Source organism: Heliangelus exortis, chromosome 1, assembly GCF_036169615.1.
Source record: "Heliangelus exortis chromosome 1, bHelExo1.hap1, whole genome shotgun sequence".
NCBI classification, from domain to species: domain Eukaryota; kingdom Metazoa; phylum Chordata; class Aves; order Apodiformes; family Trochilidae; genus Heliangelus; species Heliangelus exortis.
The window spans coordinates 174,698,715-174,724,334 of NC_092422.1; the positions used below are offsets into that span (position 1 = coordinate 174,698,715).

The window sequence follows — 25,620 nt, forward strand, 5'->3', positions numbered from 1 at the left end:
CCATAGAAGGAAGGAGGCTGCTTTCTCAGCTCTAGCAGTTTTTGCCCTTTAAAGTCAACGATGAGTTCCTGTTAGTGCCATCATTCAGAGAGCTTCTCAGCTCCTTTTCCTCACGTGCTGTTGCAGAAAGTGTGAGTTGTAGAAAGGTTGGGATGAAGGGCAGGATGCAACTGGGAGTCTGTATATAAAACTGGGCGTCTGGATTCCTTGGTCAGAACTCTTCCTCCCCAGGCACTACTTTCCCATTGAATCACTTGCTGAATCTTCTTTCCAGCTTCCAGCTCTTTCCATGTGTTGCATGTTGCTCTTCCTTATAAACAGAAGCAGAATCAGCAGGTTTTGTAATAGCCTAGTAGGGGAGATGCCTCAGTACCTCTTGTTTTTGTTGTGGCTCCTATGAACACACTCATCCAAGTGCCAAATCCAGCAGCCTGAGCGAGGTGAGGGTGATGTAGATCCATGGCCCTGTGTCCAACCAGCAGCAATGCTGAGTGTATGCTCCCAGCCAGCACACAAACACACACTCCTATGCTCCACACCCACCTGGCCACAGATCAACACTCTCAGCACTCACACAAACACAGACAGCACCCATGGTCTCATCTAGTGGCCAGTGCTCACACATATTTGTACACCCAACTCTACCTGCTCCCATCATGGACTCATGGGCCTCCAAGCCCTGATACCCCTCCAGGGGCTGCACTTAGAGCCCCAGACACACACAGGCATGCAAAAGAGCCCTGCTATCAGGAAAAGATATGCCAATGGAATTTAATGAGAAGATGAGACAAACTGCCTTGACCAGCTACAGGGCAAGAGGAACAACCAGCCACTGCTTACAGATGGCAAACCCTTTTTACCTCTCTTTCTCTCTTTTTTTTTTTTCCTTGGTCCACTTCAAAACACCTTGATGTTTCCTTTTCCCCAGTTTTGGTACCTCTGCTAAACAGCTCATAATAAGCTCTCCTGCTGCACCCCATTGTGAGTCCATTACTCATAGGCAGTGCATTTTCTCCTCTTCCCCAGGGCCACAGGGTGCTCTGGGGCTCCTGTTCAACTCAGTATGATGGGCACTGGTGCTGAGTCTCCCCTGGGATATCTCGGGGATGAGTGCAGGGTCTGGTGTCTCTGACAGGGTTACTGGGGTTCCCATACCCAGCATGGTGCCTCTGCACTTCTTGGTGTGTGTGTGTGCATGTGTGTGAGACAGGAGTGTTTTGTAGGCAGATTGCTCTCTTGTCTTGTCCATGGGAGCAGCCAAAACCTCTGAGTTTCTCCCAGTAATATAACAGAGCTCCATGCTTAACTAAATGACCTCCCATCCCCAAGCAACTGGATTTTTACTTAAAGTCTCTGCAATAGAATTTTTAATCCTTTTGATTTTTGCATTAATTTTTGGTTTTTAATCTCAAATCTCTGTATCCAGCCAAGCGGAGGTTTTTGTGTCCCTGGTGTTTTCTTCATTGCTGCATGTGTTTGTTTTCCTTCTATTGCAACTCTGTTCCACGAGGGACAGAGGCAACTAACTCACAGATTTAAACTGCCGCTTTCTTTTATGTTATCTGAACTTTAACTAAAATAACTTTATAATAAACAGTTGGAGATGTTGATGAATATTGTGTATATCAGACCAGAGCAGGCATGTACGCACACAAGCAGTGTGCTGTTCAGTACTCAAAAGCTGTGACCTGAACTCTTTTAAACTTTTATTTGACTCACTTGCTCATGATACATCTTTCCACTTCATGACTGCATGCTGCTTTTTCCACATGACTTTGCCTTAGGGTGCACAGAACAGGAATATGAAGTTCTTTCCTGGATATAGTCCCAGGAGTTATCTGTTAGAATAACTTGGATCACGTAGCAGCAAGGGTTTTCCAAAGGGAATTGTGTCAAACAGTGTCTTCTCCTCTGGCAGAGGATCTTTGATCCATGCATGGCCCAATTCTACCTCTCATACTTAGCCACAAACCCTGCTACTAAGGCAGGGACATAATTGCAAATTTTCCAGTGCCTGTGACAGGTGGAGTATATGGACAATAACTTCCTTGACTATAGAGTTGCCCCCCCCCATGAGCTTCTTCATCCCCATCTGATCCCTGCATATCCAACTGTGTGACCCACCCCCTCCCCACAGTCACATCCTCTCTTTCCAGCTTTCACCTGGTTCTTCATCACACTTCACTGTCAATAGTCTGTCTCTAATATCTCTCAATCTGGCTTTTCTGTCACTGTCTTTCCTTCTCCACCTTCACAGCAGGTAAGAAACCACCCACACAGCTGGGCTGGGTGAGCTTTGGCAGGCGTGTGGCAGCTTTCTGCTTTAACTGGGTACCAAGGGCTTCCATTCCAGAGAGGGTTGGGTCCCAGTCCCACAATGCTTTCTAATGCGAGTGAGAAACATATCTGGTAGCTTTGTGGTAGCCTAACTGACGTCTTAAATACATATAGAGTAAGAATTCCAGCATTTGGGAACAACTAGAGATGTAAACCTTTTTAACTTGCATGCAAGTCAAGCATACAATATTGGATTATTAGATTCTTTTGGATTCACTGAAGCTTGCTATGTGGAAAATGTCCATGTGTGGAGAGCATACCAGAGTAATCTAAATATTCATCTGGGGCACAGTGTGTAAGCACAGAAGTGGAATAAGAGGCTTGAGTGTTTGAATTGCCCTGATGTGTTTGCCATTGGGTCAGCACTAAATATTTTCCTTTTGTTTGCTATTGGACTTTACTGTAGCTCAGAAAGTACTTTCAACAGCATATTTTTGTAGTTTGAGTTGACAGATTACACCAGGATAAAGACTGTAGGTGGTTAGAGTTATAATCTGTAATACAACTCTGGAGAATCATCCTCAGCCTGACAGTTTCTCCCTGATAAACTAAGAAATACCCAATTCAGCTGTTTTACATACCACAGTAGTTTTCTCCCCATGTCAGACTAATATAATTTTTGAATGTACTTTAGTTATTTTTATTTCCAGTATTCTCTTCATTCTTTGGTTGGACAGAAAAATGCATGGACATAGTTCAATACTTCAGGCTTTTTGTGCACTGCCTTTTCTTACCTAGAGTTATCTGTAAATTTAAAATCACTGCATTTGTTTCAAGTCTTCAAGTTCTTTCATGGTTGTCTTTTATAGGAGGGTAATTGAAGAAAGGGTTGATAATTTATTGCATGACTGAATGTGGTATAAATGGAAAAAAGATTATCCTGTCTCTTCTCCATTCTACTATTTATGGCTGCAATAGACTTCTTTTGCATCTTCTGGAAAAAGTCATCTGCCTTATATTAGTAGTTACTCTAGTGAGGGACTGGAGTCAACCAACTGGTTGACTTGGTAGGTAGGTGCAAGGCAGTTTTAGGGTCTGAGACCAGGTGGAAAAAGGGAAACATCTTGCCAAATTTAAGAATTCTGGGAGAAACTGGTAACTCTTGCCTTGTTACCCTCACTTATTTTTGTACTTCTAAAATCCTGCTTTAAGGGCTTCTTAATATAAAGAAACAGAAATGAAATAACTCTCATTTTTCAGACAAGAATGGCACTGTGCCTCCCCATTTATAATAGGTCTAATATCTTCTCATAGCATTTGAAGAAAAGATACAGAGCAGTCAAGCATCACCCTGCTCCCCAACTGCAGATACTCAGATACGTCTGTGCATTAATTTGTGAGCACGGGGCAATGTGTCATGCTAAGCTCTTTAGGGACAGATGAGCTGTCCTGAGAACTAGACTGGTTTCACTTGGTTTACACCAGTCTCTTCTCCACAAGAATGCTTCCCTTGGCACTTCAGATCATCTTAATTAGGGGATAGCTGAGCCAAAATTAAACCCTGATCATCCTCCAGGGAGGTGAATAGTGTCTGTCCTCAGGATTCCTGCTGCCTTTCCCTGGCAGCCATACAGCAACTGTATGAAGTATTCTGTGAATGAATTGACTTCATCAAGCAAGTTCAGCTTCATACATAGGGTGGGTTGTGGTTTTTTATGCTTGAAATACTATACTGCAATTAATGTGCCAAAAGATTTCAACCTAATTTTTCCAGTTAAGCAGGTGGTTATTGGACTGGACTGTGTGTTATGGCAGAGTACAGTCTGTCTCAACAAGTAGCATGAGGCATGCTGTGTGAGACAGCAAAATGTTTGCACATGGACAGGTGAAGAGCTGCTTTTCAGAATAGTTTCTAAAATACCAGAAACCTTGCCATCATTCCTATCAAACCTTGCCTATCTTCACTCAGCAGAGTGATCATTTCTTCCTACTTGTTGTAATGAGCTCAAATTGTGATATAAAAAACTTGTAGAAGGCTGCATCATTGAGAAAGAGAAAGCATTCAATCCACCAAATGGCATTCTGATCTCTGCACAAGTGAGACAGCCAAGCTGCTATAACCAGAAATAGGCTTCAAAGGATATTTTTCCCTGGAGTGTTATCAGTGAAGCTCAGATCTTCGGAGGTGTAGAATTTGCAGGTCCTCAAACCTCATCCCGCAGCCTGCCTGATGCTACTGCCCTCTGGGATGCTGAGGGGCAGAAAATCCAGCCCAGAGCTCAGAGCCAGGCAGTGGAGCACTAGTTCTGTCTTTCAGACATCTGGTAGTGCTCCCACTCTAAACTCTTGACTAGAAAACTATCGGCTCCTACAAATTGACACATCGCAGGATGAAGTCTGCTTTTTAAAACATAATATTATGTCTTGCTTAAAGTTGGATTTGTGCTTATGCCACTTCCATAAATATGTGTCTCCTCACCAAACTTAATTAAATCCATGATCACTTCACTATCCTGCAGGAGCAGAGGAATTCGACTTTTTTCACCTGCAGACTATAAGGAATCAATGATACATGAAGCTAAAATTTATATATTATGTTATTTTGTTAGAGATCAGGATTACAACATAACAAGTGTATTTTAACTCACTATATTGTGTCAATACTTAAACAATGCCTTTTCCTGCAAATCTTATCTTCACATCCATGCAGCTCAGAGGTGCCTGAAATATGTTTCAAGTAGAGCCGAGTGGAATTTCTTTTAGAAAAAACCATAATGTAAAAATCTCAAGATCTCCCTTGGCAGGGGTTCTGGTTCCTCCTTAACATATGCCAGTACTTCATCCTTGTGGTTAGAAACTTTTCTTTATGTAATCTTTGCTGCAAATTAAAATGTTTGCCTTTTGATGGGTAAAAATTTATTCTATGGTGTGATTCAAACCCAGCTGGCAACAGCCCCACAAGAGCTGATGCTCACTCCTCCCCAGTGGGATGGGGGAGAGAATAAGAAAGGTAAAAGTGAGAAAACTTGTGGATTGAGAAAAAGGTAAATCCAGGCACACAAGCAAAGCAAAACAAGGAATTAATTCCCCGCTTCCCATCCATTGGCAAGTGTTCAGCCATCTTTAGGAAAGTAAGGCTTGATCACATGTAAAGTGTTTATACTTCCCCTCAACTTGCTGTCATTTGCTATTTGTAAATGCACTTGCTGCTCCATCATTCAATTTGTTAAAGAGAAGAGGACTGAATTTACAGTGGGTTATGCTCTGACACTCTGCTTGTGTCTTCAAAAAAAATCCACTTTCATAGTGTAGAGTTAATTTTTTTTCCAACAGCTGTGCACTCACCTGATATGTTGCTTTTCTGGATACAGTGTCTCAAGACTTACTAAAGTCAAACTGTTTCATTGCTACTGTTTCATTTGTTCCCTCTCTCAGATACTCAGTCAAAAGAAATCAGACAAGTTTTATATGTTCTTGACAAACAAGAGGCTTTTTTTTTCATGTTCTCCTCTAATGCTTGTAAACTGAGTATTTTTAGGGTAATGATGCAAGTGCATGCAAAATTGAAAACTCATTAGAAGTTAAAATAAAAATAAAGCTGTCCAGCCTTTTCATTTCCCAGAATGAATGAAATACAAAGAAATGAGCATGAAAGATTAATATTGTATATGATTTTCAAAGGTTCATTTCAAATGAATCCAATTCATCTTTCATTTCAAAATTCATAATTAGGGCCTTGACACTGAAAAATGAAATTGAACTTAAAGAAAAGAATATTGTTCTGTGTATACACATGAGATTTAAAACACTCCGATGCATGCATCTAACAGTTTTCCTGCAATATCCAGCCTCTAGTGGCATAGAAAATGGGGAGAAGGTGATAATTTTAAGGGTAAGAATATGATTACTTCATTTTAGAAATGTCCTCCAGAAATTCTTGAAGTTCATCTATAGAACATATATGTTGTAAAATGAAACTTCCATTAAATCATACAGTCCTCATTTTGTATCTGTTCCCTTTAATATTCAATATCAGAATACAGAAACTCTCTGCAGAATATTTTCATAGGTAAAGGTAATACTGTTTTATTAGTGTCTGCATTTTGATTTCCACTGCTGCTAAAAAACACGTTTGGTTTTCTCCCTAGGCGGCCTTTTAGATTATTTTTCCACAGTAACTATGGAAAGAGTGGTATCTTGTTGAAAATTATAATCTCTGCATTACATAAATTTTGAGTTGAAGTTTATTGCCATCTGAATTGTATGGCATGTACTTCGAGCCATTCAGAATGAAAGGTGGTGCTGGCAGATTGGAATCAAATCTGGGCCCCTCAGTTCAGGAAGGATATCAAGGTCCTGGAGCAGGTCCAAAGGAGGGCAACCAGGCTGGTGAAGGGACTCGAGCACAGATCCTATGAGGAGAGGCTGAGGGAGCTGGGGGTGTTCAGCCTGGAGAAGAGAAGGCTCAGAGGAGACCTCATCACTCTCCACAACTCCCTGAAAGGAGGTTGTAACCAGGTGGGGGTTGGTCTCTTTTCCCAGGCAACTCTCAGCAAGACAAGAGGGCACGGTCTCAAGTTGTGCCAGGGGAGGTTTAGGTTGGACATTAGAAAGAATTTCTTTACTGAGAGGGTGATCAAGAATTGGAATGGGCTGCCCCGGGAAGTGGTGGATTCTCCGTCCCTGGAGATATTTAAAAAGAGACTGGATGTGGCACTCAGTACCATGGTCTGGTAACTGCAGCGGTAGTGGATCAAGGGTTGGACTTGATGATCTCTGAGGTCCCTTCCAACCCAGCCAATTCTATGATTCTATGATTCTATGAAAGTGTGCTGTACTACTGGTCCTGGATTAGCAATTCAGGTTGCTATTCTGAGATAAACATGAGATGCACACCTCAGGTATACACTTTTCAAAATGGGACTGGAAGATGGGGACTGAGAAGAGGAAGGGGTAAGAGCTGACCTAAAAGATGGATGAATGAAAGCATCAGGCTGCCAGCATAATCTGTACCTCTGTTAAAATGACTTTGATGGCATAATAAAATGTAATTCTATAGATGAACTTTCCTTGTATAGGCAAGGCTTTAATTAAGAGGCTGAAGTAGAAAAATACTGGTTTGAAAAGATTCCCCTCAGAGAGGGGATGAATAGATAATTGTATATATAAGAAGTTAAACTATTCAGACATGAAGTATCCATTTTAACCTTCCATTGCAAAATTCCTGTCAAAGTCAGTTCTGATGTGAAGTCTGCAGGACACCAGCATAACACTGTGTACATTGAAGGTGGAATAATATGGACATTATTAATGTTTCTTTATTAGACATCTCTAAATACATTTTGAAACCTGAGTTTTTCTGTGCAGATGGCTTGTATTATTATTACTGTCACATTCATTCTTTGTCTTTTATTGTAGATTGTTTTAGCTCACACAGTGTATCCTGCCTTACTTTGGATTTACGTTCTGTGACAGGGAACTTCTGTATTAAAATACAATGCCTTACAGCCTGGGATCTTTGTCAGGATGTACTGAAACGTTAACAACCCTGGCACTTTTTCACTGATACATCGTTTAAAAAGTATTAAATTTGCAGAAGGGAGACGACTCGTGGTCTCATTATTATAGATGTTCATTTTCCTCAAAAAGTTAAGCAGTGGTAGGAATGACAGAGGCAATTTCTAGTCTTTACCTATTCACAGAGGACTCTTTCCAAAACTGTTGTAACACATTTTTGTTTTCCAAGAACAGATTTTTTAGGTGTAGCTGACGATACATTTAAATAGAACTCAGAATGCTCTGCCAGCCACACCAACAGCACTAGGTGTATGCTGTTTTTCTAATAGGAAGTATCCTGCTTTCTATAAATAGACTTGTTTCAGTTCTGATTGTTCTGTACTGAAATAACTGGCTAGATGTCTAATTAGTCTAAGTAGAAAATACAAATGATGGCAGACATTCAATGCCTCCTGAAAAATGGTTCCTAACTGTTAACTGTTCTACTGCCCGAGTATTGGTTCAGAAACATGAAGCCTGTGAGGGGCTTTTTCCTTTTCTTCTCTTTGGTACATGCATATTGATCACTCTGCTGCATCCTGAAGGCAAATGAAACACAGTGCAGTGTATCCTTTGGAGTCAGGGATCAAATTAATCCCTGGCCAGGACATGTAACAATAAACAAGGGAAGGAAATGAACTGCTTCTGAGAAACGGAGTTCCCTCCAGCTCCCTTTTAATTTCCACACAGCAAGGCATTGTGCTTTATATGTAATTATAATGATTTATTCAAAGGTGTTTACTAGTCAAAGGCATAACATCTTGCTTAGCCAATAATTACATAGGTGATGAGGTTACTGAGGGGGCTGTTAACACTGCCAACCTTTTGCACTAAAATGAAGTATTTTCTTCTATGTTTCTTTAATGTTTCATTTGTTTGGTTTGTGACATTTTTTTTCTACCTACAGGTTTTTTGTTTCTTTCTTTCACACGGGAGCATGCAGTAGATCTGTCTTACCTAAATTTCACATGCCTTAATTATTTTTATACCATAATACTGGTTCTTGTGATGTGAAACTGAAGGATGCTTTACAGTAATGGATTGCAGCATAACAGAAAATTCAACTCTTATATCTTTGTTGCACTGCTTATAAAAGTTAAAAGGCTGATAGTTACTTTCATAGTCCTAGACCCATTCTGCACAATTGGTTCATTACTGTACTTAATGTAAATTGGGTGTTAAATCTCCTTAAGGGAAATCTTCACCCTGATTGGCATTTGCAATTGCAATTGGGATAAGAAAAAATTACATGTTGGAGGGGGAACTCAGCCACAATAAGTATCTCTCTGCAATGTCAGTGGGACCAAATTTAGGGGGCAATCTAATAAAATTAGGAAGGTATCAGAGATGCATAGCACATAATGGAATAAAAGGTATGGAATCTTCTCGACCTTAGGAAAAAGCATCAACCAACCCATTACTGAAATAACTGTCTTGCAGCAAGCTTTGGCCTAATGCTATACACTGCCTTGGCTCCTGTACACCTCTTCTGGCTGCCCTTTCTCTTTGGACATGCTTTATTTCTAGTTGTCATCCTGTCACTGCAATAGTTTACCCTTTGTTGAACATATTCATGGTGTCTTCAGCAGACTATGATTCTGTTAATCTTTTCAGAGGTGCCACCATCTCTAACAAGCTCAGATGGCAGAGACTGTACATAGAAGAAAACAAATTAGTCACCTCAGGGACCTGAGCAAGCTCATTTGAAGTTACATTAGCATTTGCACACCACATGACACCAAGGCCTATTTATATCTTCTAAACCATAATGATGTTTTCATTCATGCAATTTAGTTTTGTATCTTCTTCAAGCAGCTGTCTCTGACTCAGGTGATGCTTGTTTCCTGATAATATTAACCCATGGTCTCACAGGTCCCCTTTGCCTCAGAAAGGAAGATTGAGAGCTATCTGCTTGCTCAGTGCAACTTAATGCCCACTTGTAGATCAATTCTAGATTTTGGCAATCTGGTGTCTAAACAGCTAGAAAGTCTAAGAGCTTAGATAGCTGTTACAGGCTAGATCAAACATCAGAGGACTGGCCATCAATAGGCAGATATAACAGGAGATGTCAACTGTGAAATAACTGCAGTTTCAAATCTTCAACTGTGATAGTGAATATATCTTTTTCCCTTCTGCCACCTGTGGCTGTTCATGTACTTAATGCTCCAACATTTGCTCAGGATTTTTCTGCAAGGTTTTTTTTATTATTCAAACAGGAATTGCATGGTATTTTCTTTCTCAATACACTTTTTTTTTTCATTCCTCTTAGGTGATATAAGCCCTTGGGATCTTTGGATCTGCTTATCTTCCAGAAAAACTGATGGTACTGGCTGCATTCAAATAGATGACTTGCATCACCTTGAATTATTCCAGAAGGTATGAGATTACTATGTTATCCTTAGTGGGAATGAAAGGGGTTTTGCACACTCATTCATAAAAACTATTTAGTGCTTATTTTATACTGCAGCAGCATGGTTTAACAGCAATAAAAAGTTTTTTTCAAGTTTCCTATGAGAAACTTGCCTGCTGTGAGACGCCAGCATTTCATTCTTCTTTCTATCACACCAAGTGATCAAAAGCAATTTCTCACTTGGACAGAGTATGTTATTTTGGATGTAAGTATTACAGTATAGAGTTTGAAAACTGTTACAATTGAATAAGTTTTTTTTTTCTTTAGCTTGAACTTCTGTGTTCTTGGCCACCCCCAACCATCATGTCAGGCAGCAAAAGCATATACAGAAATCAAAGGAAATTTAAGCAATTAACCCAATTGGAAAAGAGAATTTAGAAATGGAAAGAACCAACTAGCCAATAGGCATAGTATTTCAAAATAATAGCAGAGGCAGAAGATAAAGCTGGACTAAATTAAACTTCACATCTTGTATCATAGAGTTTCATCTAATGTAATTGCTCCTTTGCAAACAGTTTAGACACCTCTCCAAACAGTGACAGTGCTCCTGAAATTGGCAATGTGTGAGCTGTGCCAGTGCCCATCCCTCCTGGACCTTAATGGGAGTGCCTTGCTCTGGCACTGCAACCTACTTGCTTATGTTCCAAAGCATCAGTGGTGCCAGTTCTTATTACTTTCATGACTATTTTTGTTTGTTTGTTTGTCTGTTTTTCACTTGAGCATAGTTTGGTAACATTTTAGATTACTTAGATACGCAAAGGTCTTAACAAGCACCTGACCTGTTGATGAAAATATGTGAGTGATTAAAACTGACGTCTGAAAATATGTACCTAAACTAGAGATAAAGCTTAGTTCATATTTCAGAGATTGGCACAGATAATTGTTCCAAGACCCAAATGTATAGAATCTTACCCGAGGTAGTGGGAGATATATATCTGGTTTTAAAAGGTATTAAGTGAGGTTTGAAGTTCACTAGGATGCAAAAAAACCACCGCACATCCACAGAAGGCAGAGCTAGGAGCATGTACACTGGGATTGCCTGGGATAGGATGCCTCATCTAGGTGAAGTTTTTATAGCAGCTTCAATTTACAGAAATACACACACTTTCAATCCAGGACTTGGATCACAGAACATCTCAGGCTTCCGAAAACTTTTTGTCTTATTCTACCCATGTTACCATACTTGAGCCTATAATACTGTGCAATATAGTAATCCATACAGCACTCTGTGATGTCCAGAAGTTTCACACATGAATAACTGAGACATAAGGTGATCAAAGGAAATGTTCAAGTTCCCTCAGGAAGTCTGCAGCACAGCAGGGACTTAGGCCAGATGGCCCACATCCCCCTCTGGATAACTTAAATATTGGACTAACATTACTTGCTGCTGGCATGCCCATACCACAGTGCAATATATACATTTTTTGTTGCAAAGCCTGGATGTGGTTTAGCTGCATTAGCCTACCTCTGTTCCCAAAGATGGCAGTTCAAGAGGAATGAACTGTTTCCATGCAGAGAGAGACAGGGATTGATAACTGGCAGGGAACAGAGAAATTGCAAAAACAGAAAAGGGGCAGGGAAGAGGTGAAAACTCAGCAGCCAAGAGTAGAGCTATAAGTCTAAAAATTTGGTTTGTGTTGGCTGTGGAGGAAGAGCCCAGACTTTAACTTCATTATGCCACATTGAAGGAATGGCAAGTTGTAAATGCTTTTTGATACTAACAGGAGTTTTGTACTTGAGATGTCTCTGATATTAACACAAACTCGTTGAAATTTCCAGGAAAAAGAGTACTTTTCTGAATGAAACTATTAAATCTTCTCTTTCTTTGTACAGGTAAACCTACTTCCAGAAATCCAGCATTTCCTTTGTAGAAAAGAGGGATTATGCCAGATAAAAAGTGCCTTTTCAGGTAACCTATTTTTTTCAAATCTGCATGTGATGCTGCTCTTTTAATAGCTGTCACAGGAAGTCTCTGTCAGGCTGTCAGGCTTACAATTCCTTTTTATTTTTGGTCATGAATTCATGGGGGGAAAAATGAAACAAGAATGATAATCCATTTCAGACACCATTTAAATACAGGTTACAATTATGCAGTATCTTTTCAGGTAGTGATGATGCATTCTTTAGCCTTTGCATGCTGCAGGAATAATTTGGCTATAAGTGTCTTATTTTTGGACTGTTTTGTGTCAATATAGTGTATTGATGTTTACACTTCAAAGCTCTGGGTTCAGTGTAATATGTTTGTTCAGCTTTACAAAAATGTTGTGGCATAGAGAAGGAGTAGGAGTCAGACTTTGGTTCCCATCCAGACATAGTTTACTGATAAAAAGCCTTTGTGTATTAAGGTCATCAACCAGAAAAGTTTAAAGGTTATGGGCAAGTTGCCAGAGAATCCTAATTTACTATGGGTGAAATTCAGCTTTGAATAGAAACTGGAAAAAACTGCTGTGAACCATATTAGGTCTATTAAAACTACAGAGGCACACATTATGATCTTAGTTATGCTACTGAATATCCTTCATAAATGGTATTTTGGATTTATGAGCTAGCCTCACTATATAAACTTTGCTTATAAGAAAATTTGTCCTTTTGGGGGGTTATTTTGCAATCCCCTAACAACCAACTCAACATTTATTGCATTAATATTTAACCTTGTATGCAAACAAATACACAGGTTGAACAGTCTGATTTCCTTTTTCCCTCTCTCCTCTCCTCTCCTCTCCTCTCCTCTCCTCTCCTCTCCTCTCCTCTCCTCTCCTCTCCTCTCCTCTCCTCTCCTCTCCTCTCCTCTCCTCTCCTCTCCTCTCCTCTCCTCTCCTCTCCTCTCCTCTCCTCTCCTCTCCTCTCCTCTCCTCTCCTCTCCTCTCCTCTCCTCTCCTCTCCTCTCCTCTCCTCTTCTCTCCTTTCCTCTCCTCTCCTCTCTCCTTTTTTCACCTGATATATATATATATATATATGCTGTATTTTGTGCATAAGCACAAGCTTCATTACATCTCATTTTGCCATATTTAGGTAACTTCTGTAGCAGTATTCCAGTCTTCTCCTTGTACGAGTGGAGAGAGAGGCACCTAGAAGCACTACTTAATTTTATCCTAAAATATGTGTTTAAAATAGGTGTGTTGAATGACCCTCTGCAGGTACTTACAAATGAATTACCTCTAAGCAGTGACTGTAAATGGAGCCTAGACAAGTAGCTTAGATTAAATACCTGGCATTTGGATGCTTGGCCCAAGTGGTTCCTAACCTAAGAGTCCTGTATTTTCCCTTTTAATTTTTGCACTGTTTCACTAAAAGATTGATCAATATTTAAAGCCTATGTGAAGTGTTCCCCCTAAAGAGCCTTATGTTGAGTTCTAGTTTAAATTGGACATTTCCACATCCTGGTGCAGAACATCATGAAACCTGATGATAAGGCACATGCTGTATAACATACATTTATCCAGGTCCCACAGGAATCCCATATCAGAAAGTCATACTACACCAGATAAATGATATATTGTGTTTTGGCTGAGTTTTAAGTAAGTCTTAAGTAAAACCTTGTGCCTTGGTTCCCTTACACTGGAAACTGAATCGGAAAATATTCTGATATAGTACCACTTTCAGAAAAAAACCTGAGCAGCTTTCTAAAAATTTCAAGGAGTTCAGGAATTGATAGGTCCCACTCAGGTTGTAACAGACTGCTTTTAAAAATATTTGTTTGCCCTGCCACTTGGAGAAAGGCCAATTGCAGTGGGTTTATTATTTTGCTACTGCAAAACCACAAACACAAGAGGCCCTCACCACACACAGAGCTTTCCCTTTAAAATATGCACATTTTCATTGGTGTCCATAAACAGTGGCACAAGCCACTTTGTGTATGTGGTCTGTTAAGCTGTCCAGTGTTTTCTCCTCTTTAGGGAACGACCATTTACAAGCTTCTTATTCCATACTTATTAATTCTTTCTTGTCAAAGGGAAAATCCTTTTTTACTGATGCTGAAATCTCCCTGAAATCAAGGTGGTGTGTGTGCTTGGAAGCAGGGGTCTGAGTCCTACCACCCAGTAATAATGGATTGTTTGAGCAGTCTGCTGAAGGACTGTCAGATAGAAAAAGGTCCACCCCTCACCTTTCAGTTACCAGTAAAAGAGATTTTGAACTTAAATTAGCTTCAGTGTTTTAAAGTAAAAAGAAACCCATCTCCTAATCTATGTGTCTTCACATCAGCATGTGGCCTAGGGGCTGAGGTGGCTGTTTCAACACAAGGGTTTCATGCCACTTAAGATACCCTGGGGAATCCAGGACACCCAGTAGGATGGGTGGATTTGGCATGAAACCTTGGGCATGGACTTTCTGGTCCAGCAGCTGGAGGCTCAGAGAGATATCCTGTGGTGTTCTGGATGGCAATAGATGTCTGTGTGTGGACACCTGAATTTAGCAGTTGGTATATAACCTCCCAAAATTAACAGAAGTACATTTTAGAGTGAGCAAACCCCAAAGTACATTTAGGCCCATTTAGGTCCAGGATAATTTAGAGCTACCTGAATTGCTCTACACCAACTGTATAGGCTATACTGATATCTGCTGACCAGAATGGGAGCTTAGACCTCAAACTTCAAGTATCTTAATCCAAAGATGAATTCCATTCAGCACCAATGGATATATGACATCTAATTTACTTTGAGTGACATACACTCATAAAAGGTGAAATTAGAATCATAAGGGGCAACATTTGATTTCAGGTTTAGAGGACAAAGAAGCATAAGTAAAAACCAGCTTCTATGTAGACCCACCTTTCCTCCCAACAGCAGCGAAGTCTCCAGGTATTAGGATTTGTTTGATCCTCAATTTTGACATTATTCATGGAAATAATGTTTTTCATCAGTATTTCCCCAACAGAGGAATTAGTTTCCTTTTAAATCAGTCACATACTTTCACTTGTGTGTTTGAATCAATTCCTGTTGCAGAGGATTAGTTGGTTTTTTATTACTGTGTTTGTCATTTAGTCAGCCCCCCAAGGAGCCAAGCAATTTCCTGTAAAAGTGAAAACACAAAGTTGCTGCTTTAAGAATTATGTGATCTAATTAAAGACCCACTATGTTGTAGAAAATGTATCAGACAGCAGGGCTGAGAGGATAGGATTAATGGATTTACTTTGGGTTTGGAAGTGTTGATGCTGATAAAAAGGGGGTACAAGGGTAAAGGTTATTAAAAAAATTAAAAAAAAAAAAAAAAAAGAAAAGCAACTCCTAAACTGCTCTTTTTTGTATTTCAGAGAATATGCCCCTTCTCATATCCCCATATGAGGATATAAAATGATTTCCCCTTATGGGAAATAAAATGAATTATAGAAAATATCAGGTCAATGCTTCTTTCTTTGATTTGTCTCTTTAATGGAGTATCTTTTTGTCACTGAAAATTCAGATTGGTTCTATCTGTTTGGGGGAAAATTATGCACAGAGCAGTGATGACTCCTTTTCAGAAGAAAGAATAGAAGCTGGGAAGAGGGAAAAATTATTAGGAAAGACAGGCTGGAGGAAGAATTTAGAGGGTCAAAAAAAGGCACAAAAAATTGTGTGGATAAATTGGACAGTGTGAGAAAGAAAGAGATAAAAACAGTTCCTGGAGGATGCACATGGATAGCAGTGAGTTTGTGATGAGGCATAAGAATATTAATGGATCTTAAAAATTCAACATAGAAGGCAATGATAATTTCCTGCTGCTCAGGCTGAGAAGAATGATTTCACTCTTACATTTGCAGAATATTTGTCCCAGTACTTAATCAGGTGCTTGATATCTGCTCACTGTATGGGACTTGGGCCATGAGGAGGTTCTGGCATGGCTAGTGAATGACAAAGGAATGCACAGGTCAGCAAAAGCTGGAGCTGTTGTAGGGATCTGTGAATGAAATCTTCCTGCAAACAGTCCAAACTTAGAAGCTCTCTGGATCTGGAGAATGACTGACAGATTTCAGGTTCTTATACTGAGCATCCCACCACTGGTGGGCTGAGAACTCAGCTTTGCTGCCTCCTGGAACTACTCTTCTCAGCTGCAAAAAAGAGAGGATGAAGGTCCACAAAGCGAGCAGAATTGCCCAGCAGTTGAGGGCACAGGAAAAGCATCCTGATATATTCACAACAAATACTGTCTTTGACAGGTATCATCCCATAAAGAAATAGGAATGCTTATGGTATTGTGTCCCTGATCTTCCCGTTCCCTAAGCAATCCAGCCTAGTCTGGTTTTCCACATATACATTTCTCTTGCTTCATCATTTCCAAGGTCCAGCTTGGTCCATGCATACCTTTTTTTCTAAACTCAACCACACCACCATTTCTTTTTAACATAATACTTCTGCTGTAAACCTTACTTTTATTAGTGTCACTAGTGCAGAGACTTGATGAGCATCTACAAGCCTTACTTGGTCACCTGCAGGGCTGGCCAGCAGCATTAATCATGCAGAAGGTGTTGGAACACAGCTGTAAGGAAACTAAGTGGGAGGGAGAGCCAATATAGTCCAGCTGTGTGACTGTCCTCTCACTAGGTGATATTTCTGCTGTCTGCTGCTAACCCTGCACCTCACAAATCTTCTTTGCTTGTCCCCAGTGTCCCTGGGTTGCACTGAAGACAGCAGGAAGGGTGATGAGGGGAGGAGAGGAAGCAAGGCTCAGTAGAGCCACCTGTGTAAGAGAGAAATTATAAATTTATTTTCTATTGGAATAATTCAACATCTCTGTGACAGGAACATGTTTCTTTGTAGGGGAATGCATTTATTTTGCCAGCTGGCCCTTATAAATGTCTGCACACCAGTTATTACTAGCTCTGTTATTATTACCTTTCTGCTACTGAAGTTGCTAAGATCCTTGAGAATGGACAGTAAAATCAGCATCTGATTCTTTTGAGTTAAAAACCTAAACCAAAAATATACTTCTGTAATAACAAGGAATAGGAGTCTGAAAAGAAATAAAGCAGCAAAATTTAATTTATTGACTTGTAGTATTCTATATTCTACAGATTTGTAGCTGTGGCTGTAATAATGTAACAGACAGGCAGCATTTTCACTCATTTGCTTTTCTTTCCAGAGTTTTGTAGCTTGTCTGTAAGTTTAAATTCTGGTGTGAAGAGTACACACAGAAGAAGCAGCCCTTTTGGGAAATACTGAAAAAATCCCTGTCTTTTAACAGTGAGAATGCTTTATAAATGAAGGTGCAACCATTGTCTTTAATAAATATTGGTTTCTGTGTGACTGCTGAAACAGAGAAGCAAAAACATAGCAAATGATTAATCTAAACTGAGGCTATGTTTGCTGATGTTTATAAAGAGGAAAATAAGCAACAGACAAATTCCAAACTTGTATGCTACCTTCATTTTGCCTTTGTAACTCTGAAATTTCACAGGTGCTTTTTAGCATGAATTTCAGTGCATTCCAGCCCAGGATTTGTATTCCTTTCCCTTTAGATCTTCTTTACTATATACTTTTTTTTCTATGCTAAACATATGTTAGATAGTCAGTTTAAACTTCTAGAAATGACCAATAATTTGAAGTTTCAGCATTGTAAATATTCAGGGTACAAACTTAGAGGGTAACTGTACTGTAGAGGGAGGGATCACCTCAGTGTTTGAATATGAAAACTTTTAAATAACCTCTAGAGCAATAGTCAGTAGTGTATGGGATACTCAACCTGCAGCAATGTTCTCATCAGGAATGAAGCTTGTAACACATGTCAAAAGCATCATAGGAGTGTTAAGTATCAAGCAAGAGAGCATATTCCTGTGAAATAAATGGAAATTTTCCCAGTACTTCACTGCAGGCCAGGCTTGCCTCTTTTCTTCCTACCTTCCTCCAAATTCTCAGCATCTGCTTTCAATTTCACAACCACCCTACTCTAAATGCATAGGTTATAAAACTGAGTGTTAAAGGTTCTCAGTCTTTCTTTAGCAACCTCAAGGCATGGTGCTTAAGCCATAGGAGAGTACTAATCTTTGTTTCGGAGTCTTTTCATCTTGTAGGTCAAATGGATAACAGGAGGCAATTAAATGGAATAGGTCTATTTTCTGTGACAAGCTTGCAGTGACCTTAAGGCCTGTAGCAACAGTAGTTCAGCTGAATGCTCTATGCTCCAGAAGCCCACACCAGTCAGACAGATGGATGACCCCAGCACAGGCTCCAATATGAAGCTCTTTTACCTCACTGAGATGCCCTGTTAGAGAGCAGACCTGTGAGACTGATAGAGAGGACCAGTCATCAGTCCTTCCTGAATATTGTCCTGCAGAAACTGCTGAGAAATTATGTGAGTTGTCTATCTCAGGCTTCTTCTAGAAACAGACTATCAGTATGAAAATCTGGGAAAAGTTCAGGAGGCTTCTGTGCAGTTGAAAAGTCTCCTCTAAACTTTCAGGGTTAATATACTTTCATGTTCTAAAGTACAAATGCAATTGGATGAAAACTCTGCGAGTACAAATGTGCTGAGTTTACAGTGTCCTTTCAAAAAGAAATGAACAATGTGCTGGGCTCAGAACACAGCACCTTAGTTGCACTTCATCTCATCTGTAGTTTTGTGCTTCATTAAACAACCAAGACTCAATTGCTCTTGAAATGTTTCTAACATATCTGACAGTTGATGGGCACTTTTGAAAGGAAATTATCTTTTCCTCACAGACAATATTCTTAATTGTTCCTTTCTCTGTGTTTGAAGTGTGTAAAATATAGCCTACTTGATCCTGAACAAAGTAAAACATTTAACAAACAAAACCATATCTGACTCTCCTTGTAACATCAAAGGATAATATAAAAGGAAAGATAAAGAAGACAGACTCTCAATCATCTTCTGTTTCCTTTTCTTTCAGTTGAGTGTTACTCACTTCGTTGAACCCATTGGGTCTTCTGCTGAATTTCTTACCTTTGCAGATCACCAGATGTTCATCTTAACCCAAGATTTCCATTTACCATCAGTCCACGTGGCCACAGCCGAGTCAACACTGACCTGGCTCTGTTCCAGGAAGCCTTAATTTGACCAAATGTACTTCTATCTGTCAGTAAACCTTTTGCTCAGCCACACGTTGTAACTCTTAAATCAGCTATTCTTTAATGTGTATGGGTTGGATCTCATGTTACACTTCAGAGCTCTGAGCCGAAGACAAGTAAATAACTTGGGATCCAGAGATGAAGGGGAAGGGAGCAAGAAGTCGTAGCTGTGTAAAATACTTGAAAGGCCTCATTAGATGTCAGTGTAGCTGCTGCATTAGGTATCAGTTGTCTCTGCCAACTGAACTGTTTGACTGTAGTACTTTGAGAGATTTCAGTTGACTGAACAATATCTACAGCCCCTTCATGTGACAAAGAGGTGCTTAATTTATTTGATCAAGAGATGTTGACTTGCTTTAGTGGATCTTATATCTCCCTTTCCCATGTGCCCCCCAGCTGTTCCTCAGATCTGTGTTTTACCCATTGCTGTGGTTAGAGAGCTAATGTGTGAATTCAGCTGAGAACTTGTAGTGGCTTCCTTACCCATCAAAATGGCATCATGGAGAACACCCTAGGCAGAGATAAAGTGGTGCTGTTTCTTAGTGTTTTCACTGGTACCATTTCAGAGATGTCAGCATAAGAAACCTTCCTAAAGCCAGAATTTCAAAGAAATCACGAATGTTGGGTGTTTTTTTTTTTTTGGTTTTTTTTTTTTTTTTTCCTTTCTTTTTTTTTGTGAAAGCAGGAAAGCATGTATCTGGCCTTAGGTCCTTTGCTTTACACTGCATCACAAATGGCAGCAGCAAAAGGTACTTGAGGCAAAGCCTGCAACTGCTCCTCAGGAAAATCAGCAGTTTGTGTAGCCTTTCAATTACTGCATAGCCCCTTCAAAAGGAAAAACATTCTTTTCTGGTTTACATCTATTTTTTTCTTTTGATCTTTAGAGTCTGCTACAAAAATTACTGATACTAAGATCAGGATTTTTGAAAGAGGGGATGTAATCTGGATGAGACACTAGGATGCTTTTCTAACTTGCTTAATCAAGCTGCCTGACACATACCAACTGCTGAGACTGCCTCACCTCTTCTGTTTTAAAATGTTGATATTATTTAGGTACTTTGGAAGGACTGGTTAATTAACAACAGCTTGTAGAGTCATTTCAAGATGGAAAAACATGGCAATTACTGCCAAGAGTAAAGGCACTGCAGGGTAATTTTCATTGATGGTAATGTTGATTAACAAATTTACAGATCTAATAAACACTGTTACTGCTTTTGAGTGCAAAAGCAGGTGAAGAGTTGCCATGAGAACCGATACAGCTGAGTTTGCTGCAGTTCAGCACTACTGATATCTCTTTATTATTATATTGTATTCATTGATTGCTAAGTGCAGATTTACCAAAGTGAGGGACTGTCACTCCCTCATTAACTGTGCCTGGTGGTGTATGTGCTGTGTACCATCCAAAAGGAGTAAGCACATTGTGACAGTCTCACACTTGCCTTCTTCCAGCCACCTGGTGATGGGCTCTATCCCAGCTGGGTGCTACCTCAAAACCAAGATGTGTGGAAGACACCACACAAACAGGACACTCTATAACATGGGGGATAATTGCCCTTTTTTCAGGTTTTGATGCTAATCAGCAACACCCTGATGTTATTTAACCTTCTCTTTTTAAGAGATAGCAGGTTTTAATTTTTTTCTTTTTATGTTGAGGCATTCTGCAATGACTTAGGGCAACACTAAGTATCTTCCAAGCGGTAGTTTGAAAATTTCAGGACACAATTATTTTTCAGTTGTCCCGACCCATTTTTAATTTTGGGGCTTTTTTTGTTTGTTTTTGTTTTTGTTATATCCAGCTCCAGTAAATGGTCCTCTAGGTAGGAAAAAAGGAATTTATGTTAAAATAATCTCTGTTTTCCTAAAACAGCAAAACTTCCCATTTAAGAGAGGTGTATATATGTATATATGTATATAATTTCATCTCATTCTTTTCAATCTCTGTGTTGTGAGTTAATACTGTATTGGCTTCTTAAGGCATTAACCACACAATAAATCCATATTTAAAAAAGAAGAAGACACTGCTTTCTCTTGAGTAATGAGATCATGGTCAACAGATCAGCAACTTGCTCTTTGAAGACCTAGGCCATGAGATTTGGACTTCAGACTCTGATGGTGTTGGACTGTTCCCAATGGATGTCCTGCAGTACTAAGATAGAGAGGCATGGGGACTGACTCCATAATTACACAGATGCAAAAGCAGAGGGCTGTGTCATGACTTTTTATCAATGTGAGGATGAATCAGAAAAAGATCTCTGAAGCCATCTGTGGCATTTATGTGTTTTAATAATTCTGGTTTTGCCTGAACATCAAAGCTGCATGATTAAGGTTTACAGTCTGGGACTTATTTGCAGCTGCTAGTAATTAGCTTATTTTTATTTCATAGTCAGTAAAAAAACAAAAAACAAACAAAAAAAACCCCCTTCCAACGAGCAGTTCAGAATGACCCTCATAATGTTCCAAGGTCTGATCTCTCTCTCCATTGTCTAAAGACAAAGCTTCAGAACATTATTTTGCTAATAGAGAGACTTCAGTCTGGTAATTAAAATGATGCATAAGAGTAGCTGCTATGGGACCACTGCAACTTGTGTTGGTGAAATGCTATTGTCTCTTAACAGGGTGGAAATTGCCAGAGGAAAATGCTGTTGTATCTTTACAGGCAGATATGGAAAAAATAGCTCTTGATTTAGTGGGTCTGCTCCCTATGCATATTAAGTAAGTCTGCAAGATAAATGACTTAATGGGATTGTATTGGCTTACCTTATTGCCAGTGTATAGCCAAGTAGGCAGAGAGTAGCCTATTTTGTCTCTGTATCATCAACAAACAGGTAGTCACTTACAAAGTCCAAATAAGTTATAGTGTGTAACACTACACAAAGATGCCAACAAGAGCATAATCTGAACACGAGGTGTTATATTAATAATTGCCTGGGCTGATCAGTAAATCTTTCGATCCTGCTAAATGGTGCATGTAAGGCAAAGGACCAGATTAATGTGAGATCCCAGTTGAACTTGGAAAGCTGAATGGAGCTGATCTGATGGACACTGGTAAACATAGTGATAAACTATGTGATAAACATATCACATTGTTATTTTAACAGGATCTGTATGAAAATGAATGGTCCTTTTCCTTAAATGGCTGCTCACAGCTCATCACCAGAAATAGAACTTCAGTTTTATTTTTCATTCCATGTACCAAAGTCAAGGGTGCCTGCTTTAAAAGAGAAGCTATACGAATAAATTTGTAACATTAGCACAAAGCAATATGTAATTAAAAAGAAAAGAAATAGGGTTTGGGAATAATGTGAACAGCTTGACTTTTCCCTGACTATTACTTAAGAACTTGAAATATGAGGTGTGCTATGGTTAATGAAAACCACTCTATATGAAATCATGATATAACTGAAGGGCTCTATGCCTTTTTATCAGCACAGTAATAACACGAAATACATACCACCCATTGACTGATCTCACATCACAATATTTTGATTGCTGTTAATAGTCACGTGCCTCAGTAATCTTGAGGACTCTAGTACATCACTCCTGCTCCCACTGCTTTTGGTGGCAGAACGAAGCCTCCTGCAGGTTTCAGTAACTACCAAAATGTAGCCTCAAACAGTGAACCTAGAAACAAGGATTTGTAGTTATTTACTGAGCTGTGTGACTACAGTGTCAAAGTCCTTTGTTTCTTAGTCAAATAAATTTCTTATTCCTATTAATTTTAATTAGGGCTATGTGAGAAAGAAAGTTTTGGTATTCTACATTAGAAAGAAAGGATTTCTATTTAGAAGAAGTGGGAAGGGTGTGCTTATTATATGCAGCACTTATGCACTCACCTGTAAAGTGAGAGCTGCAGTTAAGACTCTGAGGCTGCAGCTAGAAGGAGTTGCTTGGTGGGTATAAATCTCTCTGCTAGCAGATCCAAAAAGGATCATGTTGTCAGTATTTTTTATTTTACATTTTCAGTCAATGCTGGTAGCTCTTCTCTTCCTATTGTGTTTTACACATTTTATCATTAGCAACAGGAGTCAACCACTGCTTTCAATGCTCTGTTGACTTTTTTCCTCATCCCTTTGGTACTTTTCCAGACATGCAGCTCCCAGTTGTCACCCCAGAATGCTCCATCCACCCTGGGCTGTCAAGGGCCAACGATGCAAACAACGTTTCCCAGGGCAGCAAAAGCACTGACCAGACACGTCCTGCCCATCTGCAGCACTGGTGGAAGCAGAGGACGAGCTCACAGCTGTAAGCTAATCATACCCCACCCTCAGAAACTGTGAGGGCTTTGCTGGGAGTCAGGGACATGGAATGCAGCAGCAGAGGAGACCACAGCAGATGCAGCACTTGGATGTATTGCAGCTCTTAACACTTGCATAATGTTTCTGTACTAGCCAAGTTTGCATGTTTTGTGTGTGAACAGCCAGGTCTTTATGTTTTTTGGGTATTGAAAGACCTAGACAGATAAATACATACCCAGAGACACTCTCAAGATGGCTATTTCCTGCTCCCATTCCTGCCTTGCCCCCACTGCAGACACACATATATCGTCCCTCCCTTTCCCTCCCTTAAGTAAAGAGTCAAGAAGTACTTGAGAACTGTCTGTCCAAGTGCAGTTTCTGATGTTTCAGTATCTCACAAATTGTATGCTCAGAGGAACTGCCACTCTGCAGAGGAGAGAAAAAAAGTCTCTATAAGATTGGTGTTTCTAGACTCCCTTAGCAGATAGCAAAATTGAGGTCTGGAAAGGCCACATATTGCCAAATATTACACAGCAGTGGGAGGAGAGCTCTGTGTCCTTTACCAGTAACCAGTTTTCGAGACCCATAATTTGTATAGTCATCTCCTCATTGCATTTCCTTTGAGGTAGATTGATACTCAGAGACTTTAACAGGCAGAATAATAAACACATTTGTCAATGTGCCCAAATATATCTTAGATTTCCTAAAGTAATAAAATTTTCAGTAACAGATTTTTCTCTTGGCTTTGTTTTTTCTGTCCTGTTTTTATGGCTGCTTCTTCTGGTGTGGACTGTGAGAGCTGTAGGCCAGAGTCATGTCACTTCCTAGACAGTTACTTTGCATATTTCTTTTATGCTAAGCAAATTTATTATGGGTTATTCCTCAGTGTTATTGTCTTTTATAATATTGGAATTTTTGTTCATGGCTTTCATTAAGGAAAGCATGCAGTACCACATGTTTGTGCCCCTTTATTACATTGAAGAAAGTGCTAGCAGTAGTGCAGTCTTTCCATAGAGTAGGGTTACTTTTTTTTTTTGTTTTCTGAATTCACTAGATATCAGTGTTAAATCTGGGTACGTTGGCTATGCACTTCTGTTGTTTAAGCTGCTTGTATTTTTTTAATGTTTTAATCTTCCCTTTGTATGTCTGGGATTTGCCACAATTACTAACACAGGTACTTGCAGTGCATGGAAATAAATATTTAAAAATATGGAAAGCAATAAAAATGGTTGATATAAAGCTTTGTTCCAGGCCACATGTTTTCATCCAATTGTGCTGCTCAACTCAGACTAATTTCCTATTTTAAGTGATTTCACTGTTTTCTTATAGCATGTTTTCCTCGTTTTCAAAAGCACTTCATTAATGCTATGTATTTTTATTATTTTCCAGGAAACAAGTGTCAGCTTCCCCAGACTACAAGGACATCCTAAAAGCTCAAGACCTTTCTGTCATCATCAAAGCATATGTACTTGTGACATCCTTAACACCCCTACGGGCGTTCATTCATTCAACCGCCACTGTCTGGCATCCACCCAAGAAGAAGCACTTTTCGGTAAAGGTAAAAAATTGAATTTTCTAATTTTTACATTTCTCAAGCAAAGCACAGAAGAAGAAAACCATGTGATATTGCTTCTCTTTTACCCCTTCTTTGTTTGCAGTCCACAGCTGACAGTGAATATCCTCCTAATGTACTGCTTTCATTTCTCAGAACAAGTGGGTTTGCTTCATGAAGCAGGGAAGATGCTCTGTTCAGTGAGGCCCTAGGATTTACTTGCCCCAGGGACCATTTTATTGGTGACATTTGACACCGGTTGCAAGGTTGGAGTTTCCTCTAAAGAAAAGCAATGGGTGTGCTGTCATACTGTAACATCTTTTGCCCAGATATTGACTGTGTTGTTAAAAAGAAAAGTAAATATTTAAAATAGTTTGTTTAGATTTCTTTTTTTTTTAGGTGCAGTAAAACAGAATGGAGGAGGGTCAGGGCAGTTCTAAAAAGCAGAAGGAAGTATACCATGGAAAGTGTGGGCCTCCCATGAACTTGGTTTTATGAAAAAGGATGTTTCGTGTGTGCTTAAGTTGGATTAACTCTAGATATCTCCAATTGCCTGGAGACACTCCTCTCTCTCCACATGTAGTTTTCATA

The 25,620-nt window shown here is 39.6% G+C and overlaps 1 protein-coding gene across 4 annotated transcripts in view; it reads left to right on the forward strand.

Annotated features, from left to right (window-relative positions):
- Nucleotides 1-25,620, forward strand: part of CPED1 (cadherin like and PC-esterase domain containing 1) — a 137,806-nt gene that overhangs the window by 23,963 nt on the left and 88,223 nt on the right. For all 4 annotated transcript variants that reach the window (XM_071733733.1, XM_071733734.1, XM_071733735.1 and 1 more), the window contains 4 exons: nt 10,103-10,209; nt 12,077-12,152; nt 23,328-23,484; nt 24,867-25,035. In XM_071733733.1, coding sequence (XP_071589834.1) covers nt 10,103-10,209; nt 12,077-12,152; nt 23,328-23,484; nt 24,867-25,035 — 509 coding nt within the window. The remainder of the gene's footprint in view (nt 1-10,102; nt 10,210-12,076; nt 12,153-23,327; nt 23,485-24,866; nt 25,036-25,620) is intronic.